The sequence below is a fragment of the Schistocerca serialis genome, chromosome 1 (assembly GCF_023864345.2).
Source record: "Schistocerca serialis cubense isolate TAMUIC-IGC-003099 chromosome 1, iqSchSeri2.2, whole genome shotgun sequence".
Classification (NCBI taxonomy): domain Eukaryota; kingdom Metazoa; phylum Arthropoda; class Insecta; order Orthoptera; family Acrididae; genus Schistocerca; species Schistocerca serialis.
Window position 1 is genome coordinate 906470541 of NC_064638.1, and position 18341 is coordinate 906488881.

General features: G+C 45.1%; 1 protein-coding gene across 1 annotated transcript in view; it reads left to right on the plus strand.

The window, feature by feature from the left end:
* The window catches only part of LOC126445231 (uncharacterized), a 167677-nt gene that overhangs the window by 57581 nt on the left and 91755 nt on the right, over positions 1-18341 (plus strand). The window contains exons 2-3 of the mRNA XM_050090971.1: positions 4577-4905; positions 16457-16741. Of these exons, the coding sequence (XP_049946928.1) occupies positions 4625-4905; positions 16457-16741 (566 nt within the window). The 5' untranslated portion in view covers positions 4577-4624. The remainder of the gene's footprint in view (positions 1-4576; positions 4906-16456; positions 16742-18341) is intronic.

Below are 18341 nucleotides of genomic sequence, written 5' to 3' on the forward strand. Positions count from 1 at the left end.
CAGTTCCGTACAGGGAATGGTATGACGCCATTAATAAATATAGACCTTAATCAGAAGCATATAGCTAAGGTAGAATATTCCAAATTTTTAGGTGTGTCCATTGATGAGAGATTAAATTGGAAGAAACACATTGATGATCTGCTGAAACGTTTGAGTTCAGCTACTTATGCAATAAGGGTCATTGCAAATTTTGGTGATAAACATCTTAGTAAATTAGCTTACTACGCCTATTTTCACTCATTGCTTTCATATGGCATCATATTTTGGGGGAATTCATCACTGAGGAATAAAGTATTTATTGCACAAAAGCGTGTAATCAGAATAATAGCTGGAGTCCACCCAAGATCATCCTGCAGACATTTGTTTAAGGATCTAGGGATATTCACAGTAGCTTCTCAGTATATATACTCTCTTATGAAATTTGTTATTAACAACCAAACCCAATTCAAAAGTAATAGCAGTGTGCATAACTACAATACTAGGAGAAAGGATGATCTTCACTATTCAAGATTAAATCTAACTTTGGCACAGAAAGGGGTGAATTATACTGGCACTAAAGTCTTTGGTCACTTACCAAATAGTATCAAAAGTTTGACAGATAACCAACAAGTATTTAAGAAGAAATTAAAAGAATTTCTGATGACAACTCCTTCTACTCCATAGAGGAATTTTTAGGTATAAATTAAGAAAAAAAATTAAAAAAATAAAAATAAAAAATAAAGAAAAACAAAAAACAAAAAATAAAGTTTTTATATTAACTTAAGTATGTTGTTAAATTAACCTAATTATGTCATGTATTGGAAAATTCGACTCGTTCCACATCATAACGAAATATCGTATTCATGATCCATGGAACTAGTATTAATCTAATCTAATCTAATCTAATCTCAAAGCAGTTCTTTCACCTGGAAAACGACATGTGGTGTCACCCCATCTTGCATGAAAATAGTGGTGTGAACACAGTTCCGTTCTTGCAAAGCTGGACTCCCGTGTTGCACAAGGTGGTCCTTATAACGTGCAGGAGTCAACTCCTCGAATAAAAGCGGATTGCAAATGAAGTAGCTTGTAGAAACACACCACGCAGTCATATAAGCTGAGTGTAGTGGATGTTCCTATGCAACATTTAGCGTAGGAGTAGAATCAAATATGTGACAGTTGTATGCATTCACGGCATTGTGAAGAGTGAAACGTGCCTCATCTGTCTAAAGAATATTCCCCGGCCACTTCTCATCCATTTCTATGCGGGCCCAAAAAACGAAGTGCAAAGTAACGGTGTTGTAGCCTATCTTGGGGCTTCATTTGGTGCACATTCTGAATCTTGCAGGTATACTAGTGTAAAAATGCAACGCAAAATCTTTTGAACTTTCCTAAGAGGAGAGAGAATTCCAGTGACATAGCTTGAGCACCGGCTGCAGAATTTGAGGCATGTGTTACACCGTCGGTTATAGCTACAGCAACTTCATCAATAACTGCCAGGGCAACAGACCGCCTCCCTCTCCCTGCTGCACCATCTAATTCACCTGTTGTCAAACTTCTTGATCACGTTACCTAGCCCATTTATTGACATGGTGCCTATTCACAGCTGTTTCTGTCGGCGATATTCCCAGCATGCAGCGCTACTACTGCTGCCGTTCTGATGAAACAACTTTACCACGGTCTTTCTTCTCAATAGCCATTGCGTTTCACCAGGAAAACCTTCTTAATCTTTTACATCAAGAGTCACTTCACAAAAGAAATCAACATGCATCGCCAAGCGACAAAAGCTTACTGACGTCAAAACAGGAAACATCACATTCTGACTGTTCACAGCGGCACACACATGGATGCATACGTACGTTGGAAAAGTAATTAATCACTCTCCAGAAGATATTACACTAATATCGCAAATGACGCCTCTGGCCTAATAATGACTTCACTTCGCCGGGAATAGAGTCTGCAAATGAAGAAAAGAGTCAAACAGCCTCTTCGGGTACGCCAAATCCAACTGAAGCCTCTTGTCATGGAATATATCCATTAGAGTTACAAAAAAATGTTCAAATTTGTGTGAATTCCTAAGGCACCAAACTGCTTAGGTCATCGGTCCTTAGATTTACTTACACACTACTTAAACTGACTTAAACTATCTTATGCTAAGAACAACACACACACACACCTATGCCCGAGGGAGGACTCGAACCTCCGGCGGGAGGGGCCGCGCAGTCCGTGACATGACGCCTCAAACCGCGCGGCCACTACGCGCAGCATTAGAGTTACCAAATGGTGAAGATGGCAGGTACGTTTTGCCCACTGCTCCAAATATATCCAGACATTCTCTACGGGATTAAGACTGGGTGATTCAGAGGGCCGGTTTGAGGTGCGATATAGTGCGCGAGTGTTCTTCAAACCAGGAACTCATGTATCAAGCCTTTTGGACAAAGCTGTTGTCTTGGAAGCCGGAATTCTCCACAATATACTCATCAGAAAGATGTAGGATAAAGCGCGGATATTGGTCTCCGATAACGCTGAAATAAAAGTCGTGATCTATGTTCATGGGAACTCGAATGAGTAGTCCCAGTACACGGTACGAAAACAATTTCCCAATAGAGCACAAAACTACCTCCTTCCTGAACTACACATTCCACACATAGCAGGTTAAACGTTTTATTAGGCCATCGGAGCGCTCGACGCATTTGATGCAAAATCGCGACTCGTCGGCCCACGTTACACGTCTACAGTCAGTTACCGTCCAGTTTGTGTGCTGTTTCGGCCTGTAAAGACGTACAACTTTACGTATCGCTGAGGTTCTTTGCGAGGCACTCGACCTCAGATATCCACTTCATGGAGTTTTCCTCGCAGTTTTCGCTCGTAAACTGGTTGAGATGGATGTTTTTTCACCGACAGCAGCGGTTCTTGTCGGATTTAAAAGCGATTGTCTATGACAAGGCGTGTCATTCGTCTCCGGTACCTGTCTGTTAGAATCCGATAAGACCTATGGTCTTGTTGCAAGGCTGTGATCGGTACACTATTTTTTGTCGACCCGTTGGAGAGTCCACGCATAAACACCAACAAATCGGGCAACCTCATTCACAGTGTGGTCATGGGCCTGTCTAAGTGTGACAGCTAGGGACAGGAAAAAAACGTTTCATTTTGTGGCCAAATTCAGTGTTAGTTTTTGGCAAAGCCGATGTTATTTTTGCCAAAGTCTATGTTATTTTTTGCCAAAGTCAGTGTTATCTTTTGCCAAATTTATTGTTATTTTTTTCTAAATTATTTGCTCTTTTTGGCCAAATTCTGTACTTTTTGCCAGATTCTGTCTCTTTTCTTTGTCACGTATTGTGCCATTTTTTTGCCACAGCTGGTGTTTTGTTGCCAAATTCATTGTAATTTTTTGCCAGATACGGTGTATTTCCAAATTCGGAGTTTGTCCAAATTCGTTTTTTTAATTTTATTTTTGCCATATTCGCTGTTTTTTGCGAAATCCAGGATTGTCTCGCCAAATTCGGTATTATATTTTGGCAAAGTTGATGTTATTTTAGCCAATTTCAGTGCTTTTTTGCGAATTTGATGTATTTTTTCACCAAATTCGGTGTTATTCTTTTCCTCAAATTCGGTATTTCTTTCGTCAAATTCGGTGTTATTTTTGGTCAAATTGAATGTAATTGTTGCGAGATTCAGAGTTTTTCTGCTAATTAATTTTTTTGCGAAATTTGATCCTATTTTTTGCCAAATTCCGTCCTACTTTTGCCAAACTCGCTGTTGTAGTTGGCCAAATTCTTTCATCCCCACAAATAAACTGTTATTTTGTGATTGTTCCTTGAGGAAATTAGAACTCAAATTGCAATTTAACATCCAATAACTATGAATCACGGAATCAGAATATTAATATGGCAATATTAAAAATTCCGCGATATCTCGTAAAAGTCGGCGATTTCGCGTTATTTCGCTAAAAAAACCGTAATTTCGTGTGTTTTTGCGTTATCCTTTTCACGAAATTATTCTGTCGGTAACAATAACTTCTCTCTGGCGTTCCTTCACGTCACCTCGTCGATCCATCTTATTTCGCTGGTGCCACACAACCAACTAGTACGTACACAGCATTTCAGTGTCATGACCGACGTCAGTGGTGGAGGACCACACGACCGCCTGGTACCATTTCTAAACATCTGCAGCTTTACAAAGCGACCATTTTAATCTTTTAAGGAGCAAACTAACATTTTGTGCAATTAGCTTAATACACACATATAGCCGCGAGGGATTAGCCGAGTGGTCTAGGGCGCTGCACTCATGGACTGTGTGACTGGTCCCGGCGAAGGTTTGACTCCTCCCTCGAGCATGGGTGTGTGTGTGTGTTTGTCCTTCGGATAATTTAGGTTAAGTAGTGTGTAAGCTTAGGGACTGATGACCTTAGCAGTTAAGTCCCATAAGATTTCACACACATTTGAACAGACGTATATTTACATACACATCCATTTATATGAACCTATTTATAGATCGTGTGCACTCGATATGTGCGGCGGTTGGATAAGTAGCCAATGAAATGTCAGCTAGCATACTCCCCAGAAAACGATGTCTGAGGCTTGTTCTTTACGTCTTTCAGCATCGCTTCAGCTAGCTTGCCGACGAGGTGTGCACTTCGGCCGCAACCATGAGCGTTCCCTCGCAGCAGCGTCAGACCGCTGGCGCCAGCGACCCGCAGTCAGAGCTGCTGGCTGCAATGCTGGCAGGGGACTTGGGCAGGTTCGAGCAGCTGCTGGCGAGCGGCGCGGCGCACGCGGCGCACTTGTACGGCAGCCCGCACTTCGGCAACGCCCTCGTGGTCGCCTGCAGGCACCGGGAGCTGCCGCCCACCTTCGCCCAGCGGCTGCTCTGCGACGTCTCTCCCAATGTGCACGAGCCCAGGCCGGAGCCGGTGCACTACGCCGCAAGGTAGGGCCTACTGACACTTAGGCTTATGTGCCCGCCGTGGCCCGCGTGTATTAATTTCAGTTTCTTCCATCCCTTCCTTCCGCTTTCTCTGTCCGTCTCCTCCTACATCCTCTCTCTTTCCATCTCCTTCACACACTGCTCTCTGTCCATCTCCCCCTCCCGCTTCCCCTGTCCGTCACCTCCAACCCCTCTCTCTGTCCATCTGCTCCTCCCACCTCCGTCCTTCTGTTTCTTCCCCTTCTCTCTTGTCTCCTCCCCCTCCATCTCCTCCTCCCCCTCTAATTACATCTACTCCTCCCCCCTCTCTGTGTTCATCTCCTTCTCCCCCCTTTTTCTGTCCATTTCCTCTGCCCCTCTCTCTGTTCATCTCCTAATGTCCTCTCTCTCTGTACCTCTTCTAATCCCCACCCCCCTCTCTCTGGTTCATCTGCCCCTCTCCCTTTGCTTTTCTTTTCTCCCCTGTCTCTGTCCGTCTCCTATTTCCTTTCTCCGTCCATCTCCTCCTCCTCCCTCTCTGTGTCTGTGGATTTCATCGTCCCCTCTTGTCCCTCCACGTTTCCACCTTCACCCCAACAGGAGGTTGGTGGTTCTTACCCCAACAGTATTTCTTTCCAGGTCGTAGCTAATATGTACACCACATTTACCTGAAATGATTCCAGGGATTTAAGATAAGCTTTTTATACATATCTTTACCCAGGTATGCACACGACAAAAACATTTCACATATATGTAGCACATATACCGCATGTATTTGAACACGTATTCCACTTGCACCTCTAGCAAATTTCGCGCTGCACCTCAATGATTTCGTCGTCGTATCTCCTGAACTACGAGGAGAGACCCAAAAGTAACCGGAATCGTAATGCTGCACACCGTGTACTTGTAGTAGCAGGTTGCGCCGCCAGAGGGTTGTAGTAGGAGCTCTGCTGAGTCATTCTGCCACGCGGCGTCACCCAACAGTGAGAAGTGTGGTTTCTTTGGCAGTTCTTTGAGTGTGCGTACAGTACAAACGTGACATGAGGAAATGGCTAGTTCTTACGAACAACGTGCGGCAGTGAAGTTTTGTTTCTTGCTCGGCAAGGACGTAGCAGAAACTGTTGCGATGATTCAGACAGCCTACAAAGACCATGCTCTTAGTAAAACGCAAGTGTAAAAAGGGAGAAATGGTGGTTAAAGATCAGCCCCGTTCCGGTCGACCTTCAACTGCTCAGAGTGAAGACAACATCGACAAAATCCGTGATCTCATCAGTGAAGATCGACACAGGACAATCGACCAACTCGAGAACTTGTCCAGGTTGTCCTGGAGCTCAATTCACCGCATCTTGACCATCGATCTGGGGATGCGAAGAGTGGCAGCAAAATTCGTGCCGAAGCCTCTTACTGGAGATCAAAGGGATCGTCGCGTTCAAGCCTGTCTCGAAATGAAGGACGCGTTCAAAGATGATCCACATTTTTTCAACAAAATTATTACAGGTGATGAGTCATGGTGCTATGGGTACGATCCAGAAAGTAAACAACAGTCATCACAATGGAAGTCACCTGGCTCACCTCGACCAAAAAAAGCTCGACAAGTGAAATCGAATGTGAAAACGATGTTGAGCTGTTTTTTTTTTGTTTTGGCATCAAAGGGATCATACACTCTGAATTTGTCCCTGAAAACCAGACAGTAAACCAACAATTATATTTGGAGCTTATGAAATGGCTTCGCAGAAGTTTGTCGCGAGAACGTCTGGCTTTGTGGGATTCTGGCGTGTGGTTCCTGCATCACGACAACGCTCCCGCGCACACGGCTCTCAGCGTTCGCCAGTTTTTGGCCCCAACGAAGACGACTACCTTGACCCACGCACCCTGTTCGTAGGATTTAGCACCCTCAGACTTCTTCCTATTCCCGAAGATGAAAAGATACTTGAGAGGGAAGCGTTTTGCGGATGTTGAAGACGTAAAACGCAATGTCATGAAAGTGCTAGCAGGTATCAAAGAGGACGAATTTAAAAGGTGCTTCGAACACTGGAATGAACGTTTGGTCAAGTGTATTAATGCTAATGGAGAGTACTTCGAAGGAGATTAAGAGTCTATTTGAAAACAATAAAGTATATGCTTTCTACAGAGAAATTCCGGTTATTTTTGGGTCTCCCCTCGTATGTCTTTTACAATGATGGACTTTTATAGGTTATTCAGCGACATACATTCATGTGACAAAAAGTCATGGGATATCTCCCTAATATAGTGTTGGACCTCATTTGTCCGGTGTACTACGGCAACTCGGCGTGGCGTGGACTCAACAACTCGTTGGAAGTCCCCTGCAGAAATGTTGAGCCATACTGCCTCTGCAACTGTCCATAATTGCAAAAGTGTTGCCGATGCGGGACTCTGTGCATGAACTGACCCAGCAAATGTTCGATGGGATTTATGTTGGGCGATCCGCGTGGCCAAATCATTCATTCGAATTGTCCAGAATTTTCTTAAAACCAGTCGCGACTAGTTTGGGCCTGGTGACATAGTGCACTGCCATCCATAAAAATTCCATCGTTGTTTGGGGTCAATGATCGGTTCAGCTGCACCAGGGGACCCAATCCATTCCATATAAACACACCATTATGGAGCGACCACTGGCTTGCACAGTACCTTGTTGACAACTTGGGCCCATGGCTTCGTGGGATCTGCACCCAACTGGATCCCCCACCACCAGCTCTTACCAACTGAAATCTGGACTTATCTGACCCGGTTTTGTGTTTACGGCCGTCTAGATTGGTTCAAACGGCTCTGAGCACTGTGGGACTCAACATCTGAGGTCATCAGTCCCCTAGAACTTAGAACTACTTAAACCTAACTAACCTAAGGACATCACATACATCCATGCCTGAGGCAGGATTCGAACCTGCGACCGTAGCAGTCACGCGGTTCCGGACTGAAGTGCCTAGAACCGCACGTCCACCGCGGCCGGCACGGACGTCTTAGAGTCCAAACGATACTGTCACGAGTCCAGTATATGCGATGCAGGCGATGTCGTGCTGTTAGCAAAGGTACGTACTTCCGTCTGCCATAGTCCATTAATGCAAAATTTCGCCGTACTATCCTAGCAGATACTTTCGTCGTACGCCCCACCTTGATTTCTTCGGTTAATTCACGCCATGTTGCTTGACTCTTAGCGCTCGCAACTCTACACAAACGCCGCTAATCACGTCGGAAACCCTTTCGCATAAGCCACCAGAGTATAAATAAGAGCTCCGCCAATTCACTGCCCTTTTTTACCTTGTTCACGCGACGCTACCGCAATCTGTATATGTGCATATCGCTGTCCTGTCACTTTTGTCTCCTCAGTGTGTGTGGATAGTGTATGTGAAATTTATTGCGAATTGACTTCGTAGCAAAGACGTAAGAAACTAAAAGTTTGCGAGCCATCTCAGTATCTGACGTAATATCTTCTGAAATGTGTGTCGCATAATCATATATTTTTGTAGATCCATCCAGCGTCATAGGTGGATATAGTCTGCGAAGTGTGTTGCTAATAGAGTTAGTAGCAAACAAGTAACAAATTTAAACGTCATGCATGATGCGGCATTTTTTGACGCATCCCTGTGTTTATGAAGTCATATCTCCTGAACTATGTTTCGTACACTTATATAATTTTGCTGGTACTTACTGTGATGTACGACAATACTGTCTGAAAAAGGTATTGAGAATACAGTAAGTAATAAAGAAGCAACAAATTAAAACATCATGCTTCATGCGGCAGCTTTACTGCATGAATAGCGAATGTGTAGTAAGCGACAAACTTTTTTCCTTTCATCATTTCGTGGCGGTTGGCAGCGAAAAACAGTTTCGAAAAACTTTGATATTGTAAACCCGATGCAACTACTGAAGTTGATAGAAATCGCTCAGCAGTCGACAAATGTGCTGGACATGTGCACGTCAGAACGACGTCACGTGCCAGTAACGTTCGGGTGACAATAGGTTCGTTTGAGGTACAGTTGCAAGCATTGCAACCACGCGAATGCTTTCTACGCAGGCATTCTCCCGGTTCCCGTGGTTTATGACTGAGTGAAAGCTGTTCAAGTTGTGGCCAATGGACGGTTGCAACAAGTTTCGGCGGATCAGATGAATTTCTTCTCACTGGTTCCAAAGAGTTGAGCGTGCGCATGTTCAGAGCTTTTTGTGTTGTCTCGTATTATCCTCGTTGAAGGTAAGAAGTTCTAGGTTCCTGCTAATCTTTTAAAGGAGCTTTATATCTCAAACTTGGGAAAATTTAATACATCCTTGTGTAATTTTATTCCCTTAAAGATTTTCTTCAATTGCAGGCCACATGTTCTGTGGATACACGTTACGTGTCTTTAATGCAGTGGTTTCCATTGCCTTCTGCATCCTCATGTCGTTGATCATTGCTGATTCTTCCGCCTTTAGGGGCAATTTCCCACCCCTAGAACAAGAGAGTGCCCTGAACCTCTATCCGCTCCTCCGCCCTCTTTGACAAGGCCGTTGGCAGAATGAGGCTGACTTCTTATGCCGGAAGTCTTCGGCCGCCAATGCTGATTATTTATCAAAATTTAGGCAGTGGGGGGGATCGAACCCGTGACCGAAGACGTTTTGATTATGAATCAAAGACGCTACCCCCCCCCCCTTTTTTTTTAATCTCATTTTGTTCGCTATTGTTCGTTGCATCTGCTCGGGGCGGACGTCGTAAGACATCCATTTCCATTTATGTTCGTTGTTGATCGATTGACTCCGTTTTTTTATTACAGAGAGCACGTAACTCTCTGACCGAACACGCTGAGCTACCGTGCCGGCTATAATCTAGATATAGTAGGGGTCAGTGAAGTGAAGTGGGAGGAAGACAAGGATTTCTGGTCAGATGAGTATCGGGTAATATCAACAGCAGCACAAAATGGTATAACAGGTGTAGGATTCGTTATGAATAGGAAGGTAGGGCAGAGGGTGTGTTACTGTGAGCAGTTTAGTGACCGGGTTGTTCTAATCAGAATCGACAGCAGACCAACACCGACAACGATAGTTCAGATATACATGCCGACGTCGCAAGCTGAAGATGAACAGATAGAGAAAGTGTACGAGGGTATTGAAAGGGTAATGCAGTATGTAAAGGGGGACGAAAATCTAATAGTCATGGGCGACTGGAATGCAGTTGTAGGGGAAGGAGTAGAAGAAAAGGTTACAGGAGAATATGGGCTTGGGACAAGGAATGAAAGAGAAGAAGACTAATTGAGTTCTGTAACAAGTTTCAGCTAGTAATAGCGAATACCCTGTTCAAGAATCACAAGAGGAGGAGGTATACTTAGAAAAGGCCGGGAGATACGGGAAGATTTCAATTAGATTACATCATGGTCAGACAGAGATTTCGAAATCAGATACTGGATTGTAAGGCGTACCCAGGAGCAGATATAGACTCAGATCACAATATAGTAGTGATGAAGAGTAGGCTGAAGTTCAAGAGCCGGCCGAAGTGGCCGTGCGGTTAAAGGCGCTGCAGTCTGGAACCGCAAGACCGCTACGGTCGCAGGTTCGAATCCTGCCTCGGGCATGGATGTTTGTGATGTCCTTAGGTTAGTTAGGTTTAACTAGTTCTAAGTTCTAGGGGACTAATGACCTCAGCAGTTGAGTCCCATAGTGCTCAGAGCCATTTGGACCATTTTTTTTTGAAGTTCAAGACATTAGTCAGGAAGAATCAATATGCAAAGAAGTGGGATACGGAAGTACTAAGGAATGACGAGAGACGTTTGAAGTTGTCTAACGTTATAGATACAGCAATAAGGAATAGCGCAGTAGGCAGTGTAGTTGAAGAGGAATGGACATCTCTAAAAAGGGCCATCACAGAAGTTGGGAAGGAAAACATAGGTACAAAGAAGGTAGCTGCGAAGAAACCATGGGTAACAGAAGAAATACTTCAGTTGAGTGATGAAAGGAGGAAGTACAAACATGTTCTGGGAAAATCAGGAATATAGAAATACAAGTCGCTGAGGAATGAAATAAATAGGAAGTGCAGGGGAGCTAAGACGAAATGGCTGCAGAAAAAATGTGAAGACATCGAAAAAGATATGATTGTCGGAAGGACAGACTCAGCATACAGGAAAGTCAAAACAACCTTTGGTGACATTAAAAGCAACGGTGGTAACATTAAGAGTGCAACGGGAATTCCACTGTTAAATGCAGAGGAGAGAGCAGATAGGTGGAAAGAATACATTGAAAGCCTCTATGAGGGTGAAGATTTGTCTGATGTGATAGAAGAAGAAACAGGAGTCGATTTAGAAGAGATAGGGGATCCAGTATTAGAATCGGAATTTAAAAGAGCTTTGGAGGGCTTACGGTCAAATAAGGCAGAAGGGATAGATAACATTCCTCAGAATTTCTAAAATCATTGGGGGAAGTGGCAACAAAACGACTATTCGCGTTGGTGTGTAGAATATATGAGTCTGGCGACATACCATCTGACTTTCGGAAAAGCATCATCCACACAATTCCGAAGATGGCAAGAGCTGACAAGTGCGAGAATTATCGCACAATCAGCTTAGCAGCTCATGCATCGAAGCTGCTTACAAGAATAATATACGGAAGAATGGAAAAGAAAATTGAGAATGCGCTAGGTGACGATCAGTTTGGCTTTAGGAAAAGTAAAGGGACGAGAGAGGCAATTCTGACGTTACGGCTAATAATGGAAGCAAGGCTAAAGAAAAATCAAGACACTTTCATAGGATTTGTCGACCTGGGAAAAGCGTTCGACAATATGAAATGGTGCAAGCTGTTCGAGATTCTGAAAAAAGTAGGGGTAAGCTATAGGGAGAGACGGGCCATATACAATATGTACAACAACCAAGAGGGAATAATAATAGTGGACGATCAAGAACGAAGTGCTCGTATTAAGAAGGGTGTAAGACAAGGCTGTAGCCTTTCGCCCCTACTCTTCAATCTGTACATCGAGGAGGCAATGATGGAAATAAAAGAAAGGTTCAGGAGTGGAATTAAAATACAAGGTGAAAGGATATAAATGATACGATTCGCTGATGACATTGCTATCCTGAGTGAAAGTGAAGAAGAATTAAATGATCTGCTGAACGGAATGAACAGTCTAATGAGTACACAGTATGGTTTGAGAGTAAATCGGAGAAAGACGAAGGTAATGAGAGGTAGTAGAAATGAGAACAGCGAGAAACTTAACATCGGGATTGATGGTCACGAAGTCAATGAAGTTAAAGAATTCTGCTACCTAGGCAGTAAAATAACCAATGACGGACAGAGCAAGGAGGACATCAAAAGCAGACTCGCTATGGCAAAAAGGCATTTCTGGCCAAGAGAAGTCTACTAATATCAAATACCGGCCTTAATTTGAGGAAGAAATTTCTCAGAATGTACGTCTGGAGTACAGCATTGTATGGTAGTGAAACATGGACTGTGGGAAAACCGGAACAGAAGAGAACCGAAGCATTTGAGATGTGGTGCTATAGACGAATGTTGAAAATTAGGTGGACTGATAAGGTAAGGAATGAGGAGGTTCTACGCAGAATCGGAGAGGAAAGGAATATGTGGAAAACACTGATAAGGAGAAGGGACAGGATGATAGGACATCTGCTAAGACATGAGGGAATGACTTCCATGGTACTGGAGGGAGCTGTAGAGGGCAAAAACTGTAGAGGAAGACAGCAAATAATTGAGGACGTAGGTTGCAAGTGCTACTCTGAGATGAAGAGGTTAGCACAGGAAAGGAATTCGTGGCGGGCCGCATCAAACCAGTCAGTAGACTGATGGAAAAAAAAAAAAAAAAAAAAAAACCCTAAGTTATCCTATGGACTAACACACACACCCATGCCCGAGGGAGGACTCGAACCTCCGCCATGACAGCCACACAGTCCATGACTGCAGCGCCTGAGACCGCTCTGCTAGTAGCACGCGGCACATTCCTCTATTATTCTTCACATTCTTAAGTTATGTTGTCAACATAACTTAGCAGTCTGTGCCAGAACTCACTTGTGTACTGTTTTTTGCCTGCAAATTCTTACACTTTTACTCTTCGAGTACAAGGTAATATAAGATCTTTTAACTTCTTGGTAAATTTCAATATGTTTTTGTTTTTGTATAAATATACAGTCGTAAAAAGCCACACATCCTGAAGGACAGCTCAAGACTCTCAGTGACATTGCGTGGACTATCTACTTACAATTGTGTTGAGTTTCCTGAAGATGGCATAAAAACCGAAATCCGGTTCACAACAAACACTACAAACTATACAAGAAATACAATATTGTAGCGCCTGCGTTGTCCAGAAGAACAGCGCAATGTTCCTTTGAGCGTGCATGCGTGTTTGAAGGAACAGTCAGTGCGGCGACTACAGCCATTATGAAAGACATGAAATGTATTCGCAGTCGCGAATATGGACAACCATCAGCTGTATAATGGAATGACGACAGTATAAATTTGTGCCGGCATGGAGCTTGAACCCGGATTTCCCGCTTAGTGCGAGCGGTCGCCTTATCATTAGACTGAGCTCGTTTAACGGCCACACCGAAACTTCCATATATCGCCAACCATCTGTCTACAGCTTGCACTCGCACATCCAGTATGTGTATTCCCGTGCAGGGGAGATATTTTAATTGAAAGTCGCTTGCCCGGTGTCGGCAAAGACTGTGGCAGCAGCAGTAGCTACATACAGTCCGTAAGGCGCGTCTACCACAGTCAGTCACGTCACATGATTTTGTATATGTAAAAATGGAAACGCCTCAGTGACATTACAGCTCTATAGACGACCGTTACTTTCAGCTACGTAGCTTCGGTATCTCCAGCAGGCTTTTGCGTTCCGCTGTTGAAAGACGGCAACAGCACTGCCAGCTGTCAGGATTCGGCTTTCACTATATGAAATACGGGATGGAGAAAAATAGGCTAGTAATACATAGCTGTGCAAAAGTGAAGGGCGAGAGATTAAGTAACATAACATATTAACTAAGCGGTGGAAATGAATGAAACTGCGGGAGCACGTAGTCAGAGGTCTCCCACTCGAGCACAGAAAGCTTGACGTCGGATGGCATGAGGTCAGAGTGACCATTAGCGCCAAATGGGGTTGGCTCTGCAACACAAGGCAGTTAAAGGAACGGGAGAAGAAGGTGGGTGTCAATCAGTGGTTTCGATTACAGCACGGCCCGGAGACAACATCTGGATGACTTCACACGCTGAAGAACCATCGAGAAACTGATACAACGACGGAGTGCGACTATTGTAGCCCAGGAGTGTGGTACAGCATCATTTCACGTTCTTCGGGAGTGTTCCGACCCACTGGCGCTGCTGTCCGAAAGAGAGGGGGTAGTCGACCACGGTCAACTACTGCAGCACACGACCGCTACATTGTGCAACGGGCAAGACGGGAGCCCCGTCAAACAGTAGGTGCAATTGCAACGATATTTAACACAACTGCAAGCTACGTGATGTCATGCTCCATAGTGGCACGTCGACTGCATGGTGGTGGTCTCTTTGTCCGACGTCCAGGACGTTGCGTTCCACTGACGCATGTGCATCGGCGGCACCATTTGTGATGGCACCAAGAGCATAGTGACTGTACCAACGAGGTGAGGGGTCGTGTGCTCTTCTCGGATGAGAGCAGATTCAGCATGACTGGTGATTCTGGGTGTAACCTCCTAAGGCGAGAGATGAGAACGCAGAATACGCCAAGGAGCATCGCTGAATGTGATAGTTTTGGTTTTGCCAAGTGCTATGGTGTGGAGAGGCATAATGTTGCATGGGTTTACTAACCACCAAATCTTTGTACATGGAACCGGTTAGCGTTGTTGTGACACGATACCTCTTCCCTCCTCTGCGTCTTTTCAGGGTTGCATTCCGCCATGACTTGATTTTTATGGATGATAATGATCGATCGCATCAAATGGTGCATGTGGAGGATTTCTTGTGACGAGAGAATATTCGGCGAAGAGACTGGCCTGCCCGTTCTTCCGACTCAAAACCCATCTAGCACGTGTGGGATGCGTTAAGGAAATGTTTTGCAGCACGCTCACATGCACCAGCGACCATCCAGCGGTTGTCCCGCTGGTGGAGAAATGGAACACCCTATACTAACAGCGCCTCACCAACCTGGTGGCCAGCATGGGTGCACGTTGCAGAGCATGTTTTGCCGACCGTCATGATCAAAGACCCTGTTAAGAACCGTGTTCTGCCTTTTCCAATGACCAGGAACCATCATACTTTGCAGTGACTTCAGTGTAACTATTGTGTTTCAATAAAAGTGCCATTTCTGTTCGTCGCATTGCGTATTTTTTTTTTCAGTTACCTTCTGTACTATGCTGTACCAGTTCTTTCTATGTATCGTCCAGGTATGGCCAAAAGTAACACATCTTTCGAAATTTACTTTCGTCCTTAAGTTTTGCAAACAAGTGTGTGGTAAATGTTTCGAAAATTGCACAGAAAAATAATTATGGACATATTTTGGGGGAGCGTCGTTGCAGGGAGCGAGACGGGGGTTACATCTGTCTGACATGGTAAGGAGGACAGGGAGATGGTCACTACCAATGGGGTCTAGTACTTCCACCACTATGCGTCCAAGGAGGTTGGGGGAGGCCAGGACCACATCAGGAGTGGTACTGGATTCAGAGTGAGTGTGTTGCGGAAGGGGGAGGAGATCACCTTGCAGGGAGGAGAGGAACCGATGCCACCGCCGGAGCTGGATGGTGGAATGACTATCGATGTGGAGGTCGGCGGCAATCACGTAGGAGAAGAAGGTATGGTGAATGTGGGAAAGGAAGTCAAGCAGGATGGGGGCTGCAGGACAGACTTAGGTGGTGGCGCAGGTAACAGTAACGCCGGGGAAGAAGAGGCTAAGGATTAGGTGTTCAGTGGGGTCAGAGAGGAGAGGTTGGAGTCCAACAGGGATCTGGCGAAGGTAGCCAATGGCGACGTCGCCACACGCCATTGGGTGGGGATTGTCAGAATAGTGGAGGAGGTAGGGAGATGTGCTGACGATACGTGTGAGTTGGAGAAAGGTTTCATTAAGGAGGAAGGCATCCACGCAGTGGGTGAGGAGAGTGTGCATGAGGAGGTTCTTGTTGGTAAGGAGGGAGTGGATGTTGTTAAATAAGATACGGTGCTGTCATGCCATGGTGAGGTTTAAACGAGGGTGTCAAGACGGGAGAAGGTAATGTGGGCCTGGTTATGGGAGTAGGTGGCGAAGGTATTGAGATGGAAGATGGAACGGGCTGCCAGGGAGATCTGTTGGACGGTATGGGAACGTTAAAAGGCATGGACATTCTGGAGGACAATGGTCATGGATAATGTCCTCCGCTGAAGAGGGGGGGGGGGGTCATCAAGAGGGCAGACGGGGACAGTGAGTTCGGGAGTGGAGGGGGAGGGAGGTCAGGCTCGCAGTTTGCAGCATATTCAAGATTATAGAGCCCCAAACTCAGCACAACCCAACCGAGCATCGATGTCACTGACTCAAATTTCATGTCAGTGAACCTCGCGACTATACATGTTAGACTGTGGTATTATAGTCGAATACATTTCTGATGTAAGTGTCAGCAGCGGCCATGACAACTGGTGTCATCTGCAGGAGCGGCAACGTGGCGGCGCTGCAGGAGCTGCTGTCGCACAAGAAGACGCGGGTGAGCGCGCAGACGGCGTGCGGCCGCACGGCGCTGCACTGGGCTGTGCTGGGCTTCCGCGACGCGCCCGCAGACAAGAAGCTGGCGGTGCGGCTGGAGGCGTGCGTCGCCGCCCTCGTCGACTGCCCACTGTTCGACGTTAACCGCGCCGACGACGAAGGCTTCACCGCTCTGCACCTAGCAGCGCTCTACGCACTGCCTCGCGCAGCTGCCGCCATAATCGACAGCTGCAGGTACCAGTCCATCGCTTAAAATGAAAATGAAATATATCTACCACTCACTCTCTCAGTGTTGTAATGTAGGGTTAACTCTTAAGGTTCACTCTAAGACATGAAAAATGACGCACCACGTAGGAATTATCCGAATTGGAAAGAAATCGGTAGATTTGAAGTACATGCACAGAATGATTACAGTTTCTGAAAAACTGGATAAATTATTCAAGAGAAAGTGTTTCATAAATTGAGCCAGTCAATAACGCGTTTGTCCACCTCTAGCCCTCATGCAGGCAGTAATTCGTGTTGGCATTGATTGACAATATTGTTGGATATACTCCTGAGGGATGTCGTGCCAAATTCTTTCCAATTGTGCGTTAGATGGTCAAAATCCCGAGATAGATGGAGGACCCTGCTGATAATGCTCATGACGTTTGTAACCTCCCCACAAAATTTTGAAATGACAATAATTAAATGTAAATGGGCATCGTGCTACACGTAACCTCCCAGCAGAAATAAAAGAAAAGTCTATGATAATGAAATAGAGCCGAATGTTAGCTTCCCACAGTAATAAAACTCAATGATAATAAAAATGTGCAAAAAATGTTAAGTCCCCACAAAATTACTGAACAATAATGACCCAATGTAAACTCGACACAAAAATTGAGAAATGAATATTAATCCTTAAACCCACAATAATAGGGCAGCATCGCTGACCTTAGGCCCTGTGCAATAATTAACCTGAAAAATTGATTCTGGGAGGAAAAGCATAGGAAATATTGTTTCAATTGGAATGATTCTTTTCTTTAAAATGATTGCTTTGAAAACAAAATTATTATTGGGGCATTTCTTGAACAAATTAATTACAATTAACATACATTACATCATCAGATGCGCGCAATGCTGCTTCATTACCTTACTTAACAATATACCTCGTCCCGAACCTTGACCAGAGACCCATGTCGACGCCCGCCGACTCCTCACACACAACTGCGACTCGCAACTGCTAACTCGCAACTGCAATTACATGCTCTCGCGACTCGCTACGTACAACAACTGCACTCACGCGCGGTCAAGCGCAGACTAGCAACGATAAATAACTCTCTGGTCAGAGATTCTGTCATGCCTCGCCATCGCTGCTACTGAATACATACGTGTTTCACGTTGTCAATTGAGGAGAGATCCGGTGATCTAGCTGGCCAAACACGAAGACATGCAGTAGAAACTGTTGCCCTGTGTGGGCGAGCATTATCTTGCTGAAATGTAAGCGCAGGATGGCTTGCCATGAAGGGCAACAAAAGAGGGCGTGGAATATCGTTGATGTAACACTGTCCTGTCAGGTTGGTAACACACTGCTGCCTGGGGCGTATCCAGACACGTCCTCGGCCTGGAATCTCATTGACTGGAGTAGAATTGTCTTCAGTGATGGGTCCCGCTTCGAAGTGAGCCCTGATGACGAGCGAAGATGTGTTTGGAGACGTCCCAGACAGCGGTGGGATACCAAACTATCGCCCACCATTTTGCCCGACAACTAGGAGTGATGCTCCGAGATGCCTTTTCTTTTCATATCAGGAACTCTTTGGTGCCATCCGCGGCACAGTTACAGCGTAGTGTTACGTCG